Source organism: Falco biarmicus, chromosome 3 (genome assembly GCF_023638135.1).
Source record: "Falco biarmicus isolate bFalBia1 chromosome 3, bFalBia1.pri, whole genome shotgun sequence".
Taxonomy (NCBI): domain Eukaryota; kingdom Metazoa; phylum Chordata; class Aves; order Falconiformes; family Falconidae; genus Falco; species Falco biarmicus.
The window spans coordinates 102,612,983-102,624,365 of NC_079290.1; the positions used below are offsets into that span (position 1 = coordinate 102,612,983).

The 11,383-nt window shown below is 46.6% G+C and overlaps 1 protein-coding gene across 3 annotated transcripts in view; it reads left to right on the top strand.

Annotated features, from left to right (window-relative positions):
* Window positions 1-2,312, top strand: part of ATP9B (ATPase phospholipid transporting 9B (putative)) — a 167,936-nt gene extending 165,624 nt beyond the window's left edge. For all 3 annotated transcript variants that reach the window (XM_056330216.1, XM_056330218.1, XM_056330217.1), the window contains one exon: window positions 502-2,312. In XM_056330216.1, the coding sequence (XP_056186191.1) occupies window positions 502-638 (137 nt within the window). In that variant the 3' untranslated portion in view covers window positions 639-2,312. The remainder of the gene's footprint in view (window positions 1-501) is intronic.
* Window positions 2,313-11,383: the final 9,071 nt, after the last annotated feature.

Here is an 11,383-nt window from a genome sequence, read left to right on the forward strand (position 1 = left end):
TCTGATTTAAGCTCTGAGGTTTTAAGAATCATTCAGTCTAGTGGTTGTGACCGTTTCAGAGAAAAATAATCTGAATATGGAGTAAAGGATCTTAAATGGTAGCAGAATTTCTGATTGGGGATTTGTATTATAGTGGGTAAAAATCTTTCTTACTACTAGAAGAAAAAGCTGCCTTAACTTCTTATTATGAGAAGGTCTTGCTTTTAAACTGATACTCTGTTTCCCCTAAAATTATTTTGTGCTGCAAAACAGTGTAAGGACCCTAAAGGAACTCTGAAGTTCTCTCTAAAGAAAAAATAGTTGGCAAAAACAAAATGTTGAGGTTAACTTTCTTTTTCTGTTGTTTTGTTGCCTGCCTTTTTGTTTTGTTTTGTTTATTTTGCATGGTCTTGAACAATAGCATAAACAAATAGGAGAGTTTCATTGACTTTGCAGTCAGTGTAACGTGCAGTTTCCATATTACCAGCTCCGGTTACTTATTTTCCCTTTTTCTTTCTGCAGATGTTGCCTTTATCACAACTGTGACCTTCCTGTGGAAAGTGTCAGCAATCACTGTTGTAAGCTGTCTTCCACTTTACATTCTCAAGTACTTGAAGCGCAAATTTTCTCCTCCAAGTTACTCCAAGCTTACCTCGTAAAAGTAATTCTGTTCCTATGGTTTTTCACTCACACCGGTCTGCAAACTGCACATTCACTGTGCTGTAGTGTCTATGGTTTTATGTGGACTAAAGAAATTTTTTTAAAATTAAAAATCAAAAGTGATAGAGTGAATAGAGCACAAAAAGAGGAGGAAACATCTGACAGGCACCGTAACACCAGAAGTACATTAACAAGACTATCAGAGATAAACTAGATTTTCTTCATGTTGATTTTTTTTTTTTTACTTTCAGTTGCTATGATTATAAAATAAAACTGAATTACCTTTGATTTGACAATGCTTCTGAATGGTTTCATTGCTACTGTAAAGGATTTTTTCCTACTGTACTAATCTTCCGCAAGTTGAATTGAAAGTTTTGTTATTTATTACATAACTTCCCTTCTTTAATTATTGCATAACTTCCTAATTCAAGTCCTTTCCTTTAATGTTTATATACGGAAAATTTCATTCGTCCAGACTTAGCATAACACACCTAATACCTGTAAATGCCCATGTCTGTATTAGCAGCTAACTATTATTCCTCATCAGACATTGAGTAATATGCACTATTTGAATTATGTACAGATGTCTGCATAGCACAGTATTATTTTAGGAGCTGTTGTCCTGTTCTGTACTCTCCATTTCTGGCACCGGTAAATTACAGATCTGTGACGCTGACAGCAGTTCTTTTAAATGCACATTACAGCCAGGTTGCACAAAAGCTGTTTAAAAATGAAATGATAAATTCTGTACATAATTCCACTGCACCTGTTGATCTGTACAGGTATCAAAGACATGGCTGCTCAGTAAATATGTTTTAAAATTCTTACTCATTTTGTATTTGTAAAACTGCAAATAGTGTCAAAGTACATTTCTATATATGAGAAGTCCAGTAAACCTTGTATTAGCTAATATGTTTAAATTGCCTTGTAATCTGTTTACTTAGGTTACTCAGGTAAAAGAAAATAAGATGAACACATGAACATTATGGTAGGAAAATCTATCATCTTCCAAGTTGTAAATGTTATGTTTTTAGAATTTAGTTTGGGTATAAACTTCTTTAAAAAAAAAAAAAATCAAAACATTTTTGCTTGCTGTAAACTGTCAGCGTTGAGTAGCTCGGCTGAGTTACGACACTTTACGGCGGCTGAACATTTGTTCCAGAAGCTCGTAGACTGATGCAATCTGAAGGGTCCAAATCTTGCATACTGGAAGTACTGGGAAGTAGGATATATTATTTTAGATTCCCATTGTGGTATAACTTTGCTTTCTCAAGAAGTACGTATAACAAATTTGGCATAGTCTGCTAATCAGTGGAAAGGAACAGCGTAATTATCCATGCTTTATTTATTAAATATTTATGTGCGTGTTTTTAAAGAACACTTAATATGGACATCATTTTTATGTTTGACTGAATGCCTTTACAGCATAATTCCTTGTTTAGTCTCTCACAACATTGCCCTTATGCCATTATATTGGATGAGTAATATTAAAGTGATAAATCCAGCTACTTCCTGGGAGAGCAGAGGGAACTGCTGCAGGGCTGTTGGGACTCCACCCCACTCCCATTAATTTGTGTTTTGAAAGTTTTTCTTACCTAGCTATTTATCTGCTTTTTTTAAAATATTATTTTCATTCCTCATTATAAAAGCAATAAAGCCTAATTTCTACCAAATATTATTAATGGTATATGTATTAAATAAACTACTGAATTAGCGTTTCTTTTAATTACACGATATTGCAGACTTAATTAGCTCTGTCCCTCTGTAAAGTCACTTCTGCGCAGCCCCGCAGGATGGCGCTGTTCCCGCACATCCCAGCCGCAGCCACCTGGGCCGGGCCGCCGTTCGGCACCGCGCTCCGCGCCTGGGGGTTTAGTTCAGCCCTGCGGGATGCTGGTTGCCGATTTGCTTTAATTTTCCATTTTTCCCCCAATAAGCAGTAATTACTCTGAATCAATTGAGAAAACTCTCCAGCGTGCAGTTGTTCTGAAATGTTGATGATGGTTTTTCTTCAGACTTTTTTTTTTGCCTTAAATGTTGCGAGCTTGCAGCTGTACGCATAAGGTTCGGCAGATACACAAAAGCATAGAGTTGCTCATCCTTCATCTAGACGTCACATCTTTGACATCAGGCAGAAAATGAGGAAAAAAAACCCAAACAAACTAGCAGTATGAAAGTGATGATGTTCTTGTCGTCCAGCTGTATGAGATGCAGTCGCAGCCCAGTGTACGGAATCTTTAGTGTACGTCTGTTAACCCTCAGCATTACACCTGGGGGGTTAACGCGGTCGCAGGCGTGTCGATGCCCCACGCAGGCAGAGGCCCCTCGGAGGTGCAGCCAGGTCTCTGGAGTGCGCGGGGTATCGCAGCAGGGGGGTCTGCTCCAGCTCGCCCTTTACGTCAGGCTGGGGGGGCCAGGGGGTTGCACTGGGGGCGGCGGGGGTGGGGGGTAGCTGTGGGGGGTCCCAGCACAGCCTGCGTGCCCATCCTGCACAGCCCTGGGGGGGAGCGTGACTGCTCCGCGCTGCCTTACAGCTGACGGCCGCCCTGCAGCATCCGAGTGCTGTAATGCAGCGTCGCTCGGCACAAGGCTTTGACTATGGTGGATTTTGGTACAAAATAAGCGAAGTACCATTGCGATCCCTGGCTCTTAAACGGATCAGAGTGGTGACGTGTCTGATGTGCAGGTGAATAAATTATTGGGTTAGAATCTCATTCTAGTGTCGTTTCACATCAGTGTATGTCAGGAGTAAGTCTGGACCACCACATCAGCTTAGGCAAATGCAGATTTAGGCTTTGGGTCTGCCACTTGTACCCAGAAGGACGTTAGTTCTGTCTGGCATTAAATAGGTGCGTGGGTTTGGGAGCTGCTGTGTCAGATACATATTTCTGAAATGGTGATCGTGCCTCTTTGAAATTGTTTCCCAAATATGTTTCCAGAATTGGGGTAGGATGGAGGAGCACGGTGTGGGGGCAGGAAATAAGTCTTCATCAGAGTAACACACGTAACGTCACCGTCCTGTTGGGGCCGTGCTTAAGAAGTGTATCAGCTAAATGTCTGCTACATTTCCTGATTAGTTTGGTGGAAGAACACAGGGAAAAGGAGGGATCCTGCAAAAAAAAGGAGCACTGGTAATTATTATATCGATTTTGTCTGATGCTGTTATAAACTTATGTGTTCATGTAACTGCTGGAAAACATTTTACTACATGGGGTATTAGTTCGCAAATGGAAGCCAAAATTAAATCCTTGCATATTTAACATTAAATCTGTAGCACTCTTCCACGAATGTGAGTGTTTACAACAGTGTTTTTATGTTCAGACTTAGCTTGCTGGCACATACCATCAGAATTCAGCTGTGAGGTATCTCCTGTTTTCTTCCTGAAATTTCTGAGTCGTTGTCCAAAAACATGCCATTGCTTTTGTATGTACGTGGGAAATGTATGACCTTGACGAGCAGCACTCACTTGAGCCAATCTGTATTATAAACGTCCTCCTACCCTGCGTCCACAGGAGAGGGCAAGCCTAAACAGTTTTTAGTCTCCTTGCAAAGCATGTCTGCAAGGGAACTCAGCAATGGGGAGCCTTTTCGGACTGGACACCAGTTCTGCAGGTATTTAAGCAAAAATTTTAATATTCATGTCTGTAGTTAAACAGCTGTTAGTCATGGGGGTTAACTTCTGTAGATGGAAAGATGATTCCCTACGTACTGTACCTACCTGTGCCCATTTGTGCATGCTAGAGAGCAGATCTAAGTGGAACGGTCCCCATGCTGCTTTGCAACCTTACTGCTGTCTCAGGGCGTTTGGGTTACACCGCTGCCCTGCTCAGCTGGGCGGCACAGCACCACAGCTTGGGGATGTTTGTGCCCCATCCACCTTCGCGTATTTACCAGGGGAATGATGGTGAGTCAGGCCTGGGGTGTGCTGCACAAATGGGCTCACGGTATAAATGACAGCAGAGCCTGCCTGAGAGGCTTTGGAGATGCGCTGTTAACAAACATGCTCCGACGTGACCTCATTTCCCACTTTTGCAGAGCTCTGTATTCCTGGGTTTTATACAGGCAAGATAACGTGGAAGAGGCTTGCATCTGTTCCACACACCTCCCTCTGCGTGTCCGCAGGTACTGACATGGCTCTGACAGCCCCTTTGCAGGGCAGGATTTATTGGCGAGGCTGTGGAGCCTGGACAGACAGTTCCCCTTGGAAAGGAGGAGCCACGGGAGAGGCGGCTGCTGCCACAGAAGCCGTTTATGTAGGTCCTGCTTCTCGCCTCCATTTGAATTTTAGCTTCTGTGGAGTTTCTCCTTATTTGTGCTGGGTAGAAAGGAAAGAATTGAGCCAGAGAAAGAATGTCTCTTATAACACTTAATTTAATAACCTCTCTGTATCTAGGCTGTTATTATTATAACTCAATTGAAACTGAAGGCAATCAAAAAAGCCCTTCAATATGTTAGCCCCCTGTAGAGAGGAAAATCAGTGCGAGTGAACAAAGACAACACCGATCAAACATTATATGTAAACAAACAGGAGGCGCAATATCTTTTAACACTGTGTTAAAAAGCGTAGGAACTCCTTTTGTAAACAAAACACACTTAAAGCGAGGTACTTCCCAACAAGTATTAACCACCCACCAGATGCCCTCAGCGGGGCTGACAGCTGTTCCTCTGAGTGGGAATTTGCTCAGCCGATTGCAAACAAAATCCTTTCAAATGGGGAATTGCACTGAAGGGCCTATTCCCTACTTCATCAACCAAAAACGTAGTTTGATCAGAATGTTTGACGGCAGAGGCAGTGCAAACCGGCTGCCCTGAACAGGACAGTGAGAGCACGCCCTGCCGCAGGGTTGGCAAATCCTCCTTTATTCTCCCATTCCTGGCCGGGTTTTGGCAAAACCGCGGACGAGATTTCTCTTTATTGTAGTCTCCTCCTGTCCTCCACCATGCTTTCCACTTGAGATCCTCATCGGCAGCAGTAAACCTCTAAACTGCTCAGAAAAAAAGTGGGTTTGAGGAATACCTGGCCTTTTCCCGTTACTGGGCTGTAAGAAAGATATCATCTGCTCCAAGAAGAGGAGATTTATTTTTTTCTATAACTAGGGTTCACGATAAGTATTTATGGCCCTGCCTTTATTCTTCTAGCAGTAAACTATGTTTACTTCCTCTTCTCTTGACAAAAATAGTAAAATAAAAAAAACTTTGGTTGTAACATTTGTGTAGCTTTTAAGTAAGCAGGACACAAAATAGACCTTTGTAATTCTTACGTGTAGAACTGCTTTCCGTTGTTTCTCTATAATGTATACATCTACTTTTTTCCATGGGTTGTCTGTGTTTTGCTCTGAGTTCTAAGCATGAATTTGATTTTGTGAAGTAAACACATGTTGTGTGGAAGCAAATTATAGATAACTACTTCAAAAGTCTGTTGAAAGTTAATTCCTGGCTATTTGGGCTGGAAGGCTGGGGGGTGCTAATGCGCGAGCAGACCTGTAAGGGGTATGTGCATGTACATGGGTTTTGTATTTATTGCAATCATCTATGGCCTATTTGAAGGAGAGATCTGGGAATTCTCAGTCCAGACACTCCCTTGGGGAAGGCCTCTGTCCTGTATGTGTTCAGTGCAGGAAGAGGAGCTGTTGTCTCCCCTGTGTGCAGTCGCTGCCTTCTCTTGCCGTGGGATTCCGAGTCCATCTGCAGGAGCACAGCTACGTATGTGCGTCCCCCACAGCTGCTGGTTCCTGGAGTTCCCCCCCTCCTTTAGGAGCCTGCTGGCCCTGCCGTGGCAGCCCAGTAACCCTAAGTCTGTTCTTATCTTGATCCCAGCCGAGCAGAGTTTATCACAGCTGTAGGAGGTAATTTTTCCATCTGAGTGTCATGAGCAAGGTAGATGACACAGACCTGCTCTGGTACGTATTTATCCCCATTCAAATGCAACTAAAGCAATTGTAGGCAATCTGTGTTTAAAAAAGGAAAAAAAAAAAAAAAAAAAAAAAGAGGAAAACCCCCACAGACATGTACAATTCTATCAAATTCTAGGAAGGATCTAAAGGGAAACAAGATTTAATGGCTTTGAGGCTTTTGCCTTGTGGGTGTGGTGGTGGTACCCTTGCTTACAGATGCCTTTCAATCTTTGGCATAAACTTCTTCATGTGAGAAAACAGTAAAATATTTCAAGTTATTAAAAAAAATAATGATCTGCATTTTAAAAATATTCTAGCTGGAGGCCTGTGTGTTACCTTCCTGCCTGTGTGTGGCTGGTTGTAATTCTGGTAGGTCCTTTTACATGGTTCTTGGTGCTAGAATAGGTGGAGGGGTGAGAGCTGAAAGCAGCATACGAGGGCAACTGTGTGATCCTTAGGGATTGGATGGTATAGTGAAGGATGCCAAAATCTAAGAAATCAGTATCTCGAAGTGGTTTAAGGTTACGCATATTGTATGAGCTTAGAAATAAGGAGAGTCAGCTCATGGTAACTTAGGTTTGTGATGCCCTTAACTTGTGCAGACTTCTGAGCAAAAATAAAATCCCCAAAACAAACACACACACAGGGCAATCTTATTTTAAAAATAAATAAATAAAAAAGAAGTTCAATAACATTTTCAGAAAATAATCCTTGTAAGACAACCCACACTGGAATGCCTGGAACTGCTGAGGAAGCCGTGTCTGTGAGAGCCACCTCAGGAGCACAAGCCTGAAAGCAGCGATGTCGGAGCCGGGGGTCGTGGGCTGCTGCCTGGCTCTGCTGCCTGGCTCTGCTGCCTGGCCAGTCCCTGCTCGCACTGGGAGAGATCTTTCCCTGGCCAGTTTGGGCTCTGCCCGTAGCTCCATCGGATCCTGGGATGCTGCGGGTGGAGCGCAATCCCTGCACGGTTCCCTGTGGTCAGCTCACCCCGAGAGCAGAACCGTACCAGGGTGTCCCATGTTCATCCCCGCTGTGCCCAGCGCCGGGGCGCGGGTGCGAGGAGCCCCCAGCTGCAGCGCTGCAGCCGTTGAAGCTGTTGGCTTCTGCACGAGCTGGGTTGTGGTGCTGGAGGGGAGGCAGGGCGGAAAAACCAGCTCCTGGCTGTAGCCCGAGGCAGATTTCTTTTAGGGGGCAGCGGGAGGAAAGCCAAGCAGCTAGTCGCATAACCACGCAGGTGGGTTACTCTCTGTCCAAAAGCAATTACCCAGAGGTGGCAGGTGAGGCGGGAGGAGGTTATAGCTCAGTGTAACGCAGGGCAGCCTGAGTCACCCGTCTGCTGCTCGGCAGCACAAGCGTCTTTCTTCTTGATGCCCCAGTAACTCACCCTGCCAGTTCCGAGGCACCAGCACAGTGAGTGATGGAGTTCAGCGAGTGATGGAGCTCGCTGCTGAAGAGCCGGGAAAGGTTTCTTAAAGCACTGTGTGCCCCAGAGGGGGCTGCCTCGGGGCACGGAGCAGCAAGGTCTGAAGCTGCAGGGCCACATGTGTTCTGCTCAGCCAGGGAGACACCTTCAGAGGCAGAAGGCTGGAGGGCAAAATGAAAGCATGTGGGGAAAAAATGAATTTTGCCGGACACCCAACAAAAGCATCCCTTCTGCCCTCACCCCCAGCCCCATCCCGCATTGCCAGGGCAGGGGGGCACGCAGGCTGTGCCATGCTGTGGGCTCTGTGCGGCTCCCACCAGCCGTCCAGCAGGACAGGCTGTACTGCTGGGACGTGCTGCCCTCCTGCGCCTCTTGTTTTGCCCCATACCTGGCTCCTTTGCTGCTGGTGATGGCTAGCAGCGGGAGCTGTGGGCTCCCAGGCTGTCAGAAGGCTGCTTGCAGCTGTCTCGGAGGAGTCTTAAGCCAAGTGCATGGGGCTTGTCTGGTGCTGTGCCACCCAGTGTCCGGCGCGGAGGTACCCCCCGGCACGCCGTGCTGCGTTGGCACAGGTTGGAGCCAGAGCCTGCACTCATGGCGAGCCACTTGGGGACATTGTGCGGTCTCCCTCATGAGCTGGTCTTCCTGCAGGCTGTCTTGTAGATCATTTCATTGCTTTAGCCATTCCTCAGCACCTTCCTACCATTCCTGCCTGTGTTCTCCTCCTCTGAGTAGCCTGGGTGTCTGGGGCCTCTTGGAACCGGCTCCCTGCCGGCCTTGCAGCTGTTGGCTCGGGCGCAGTCACCCCTGCGTGCGGGTCAGGGTTGTGACGATAGGCGAGACTTCGTTCAGTTGTATTTGTTTTTGAAGATGGGACACAAATTCCATGAGAGAGGGACTCATCTGGTGATCATGTGAAGATGGTGACAAACAGCCGCTGGTGGCCAGGCGGCGTTGGGGCCAGCTGCATTCTGCACGTGCTGCCCGTTCAGCCAAGGGAGGCGTTTCGGAGGGGAGGCCACCAGGCAGAACCCTCCGGCAACTCAAGGCAAATATGAAAAACAAAGTCCTTTCCGTAGCCTGCCTTGTTACTTGCCGGTCTTGTTTGAGTCCCAGACATCTCCCAGCTCTTCTACTTTGCATCCTTCCCCTCCTGGTTTGATACTTTTCCAAGGCATAAAAAAATGTGAGAACTTTATCTCTTTTTAAGGGGAAGAAAAAACGGGAGCTGCTTGCAAGTCTGGAATACCGGAGAGTTAATTAGCTTTGCATTATGCACATTTCAATGAGGCTATCAAGACTGGAAGCAAGAACTAAGAACTTGAGAGATGTGAGGCAGGTGAAGGGGGAAGACTAACGATTTCCATGGTCTTGCCCATACAACAGTTTGTATTCGCATTTGGAAGGAGTCTCCACCAGAAGTGACGGGTGATTTTAAATTCTGCGGGTTTTAAGATGTTTGCTTTGTGAGTAGGAGCATGGTTTCCAAAAAATGCTGCATATACAAGCTTTCAGTCTCCTGATGGATGTCAAGCTGGGCAACCAAAATGGTAACTCAGAAGGGAATAAAACTAAGAGTATAGGAGTAATTGTTACTGGTATCATTATCCTGAGCAGGATGCTGGAGCTGATACAGGTTATTCAGAGAGGGAAGGAGCCCGTTTATCCATTAATTAACAGGTTGGCAAGGAAGAAGGTTTTGCCATCAGCGAGAGGGAGGTGAGGAAGGATGACAAGAGTAGTGAGATGGGGCTAGAGCCGGTGCGTAAGGACCTCTCCTAAGTGACTCTGGAGGAAAACGGTACTTTTTTTCTTAAAAGGAGGCAGAACTTTCATAAGGGGGGGTAAATCTGTCTCGGCTATTTAGGAGCTTGTTGGTGTCATTTCCACAAAGCATGAAGGATGGACTTCAGTTTTAACTTGCTGCTTGGTCATCCCACTTCTGTTTGAGTGGCACCTCGCCTTAGGGATTGCTTCACTTGCTTTTTAATTTTTTTTCATGAAAATGCATGTGTGATTTTTCTGCTGTATTCAGGAGTGGTCACTCTAGAAGTAGGTTAACTCCAGTGTAATTCCATACCTATCACTCAGTTGTCTTCTCTTCCTCCCGATTACTGCAGTCTTCTGCAAATACGTGCACTTGTGAGTGTAGGAAGTGCATCTACAGGGGCTTGTGCCCTGCTCAAAGCTCTGGCTTGGTACTGATGTGGCCAGCTCCCACCCGCTGCCCTGCCCTTGCTGGAGCTCCCCTGTCGAGACAGAGCCTGGCTGTCAGTGCGGCGGGCACGCTGCTGGAGCGCTGCTCCGTCATCCTCCAGCTGGGAAGCGTGGTCACATCACGGAGGTGATGAGCACGGAGCTTGATAGAACTGAAGTTTCTTAGCATTACGTTATGTTATGGTTGAAACAGCTGGGGAGGCAGAGGCAGAGGAGAACAGCTGTGGGGCTCCGTGCTGGAATGGTTTCACGTGCCCCTTTAACCCAGCCAGGAGCAGCACCTGGATTCGTTCCCTTCCCGCTCTCCATCTGCACTTCCCAAAACGTGGTCTCAGGCTCTGTTTGAGTGACTGATGCGTTTAAGTAGGTCAGAGCCCACATCAGTAAATGTGGGGGGATTCCTTACGGTGTTGTTTCTGAGGGAATTGCGGGAAGTTTCTTGTGAGAGCTGGTATTTTGACACAAGCCAGATGGGGGCGGTAGAAGCTAACGGATATGTAAAATCCTGCATCCATGGTCCTATCCAACAAAAATCCCCTTTCAAGGTACACAATGCCGTTTTCTAAAACCGTGTTTCAGTGGTATGGGAAAGAAAGGTTTCCTTAATGACTTAGGCTTAAATCTTCCAGATGAGACACAAATCGGTGTCATGGAACAGATTTATTTCCAGCGCAGTCTCTTGTCAGACCCCGTCGCCCCATCGCCTGCTATGGGGACCCCGTGCGTGGGTTGTCGGTGCAGGGTGGAAGGCAGAGGGGTTGCTGGCAGCAGCCCACCTAGGCTGGCTGCGAACGAACGTCTTGGGTGTTCAGAGCCCTCTGAAGCAAGTTTGTGGTTTCTATTGAACTTTTAAATGGGTGAAAGGAGGAGAAAAAGCCCTGAAAAGAAAACTCCAGACAGCGTTTACCGTGATAACCTATGGAGGTGTTTCAGTAGCCGTGGAGGCAGCTGGCTCAGGACAGATGTCTTGGCAAGGTAGCCACCTTTAGCAGAGCTGCCGGCCCAGCGTGCTGGCCATCAGCAGCCGGCTGGCCCCACGCTCCGGGCAGGGCAGGGCCCTGCAGCTCAGCCAGACATTTCCCTCCTCGCCAATTCTGAATCACCAGAGTCCATGGGACTGCTGTGCCAGGTCCGGCGTCAGGGTTGGGTCCGTCAACCCACATCCCGGCAACCCTCCCCCTGCCTGCTCCTGCCCCGCTCCAGTTCTCTGCAC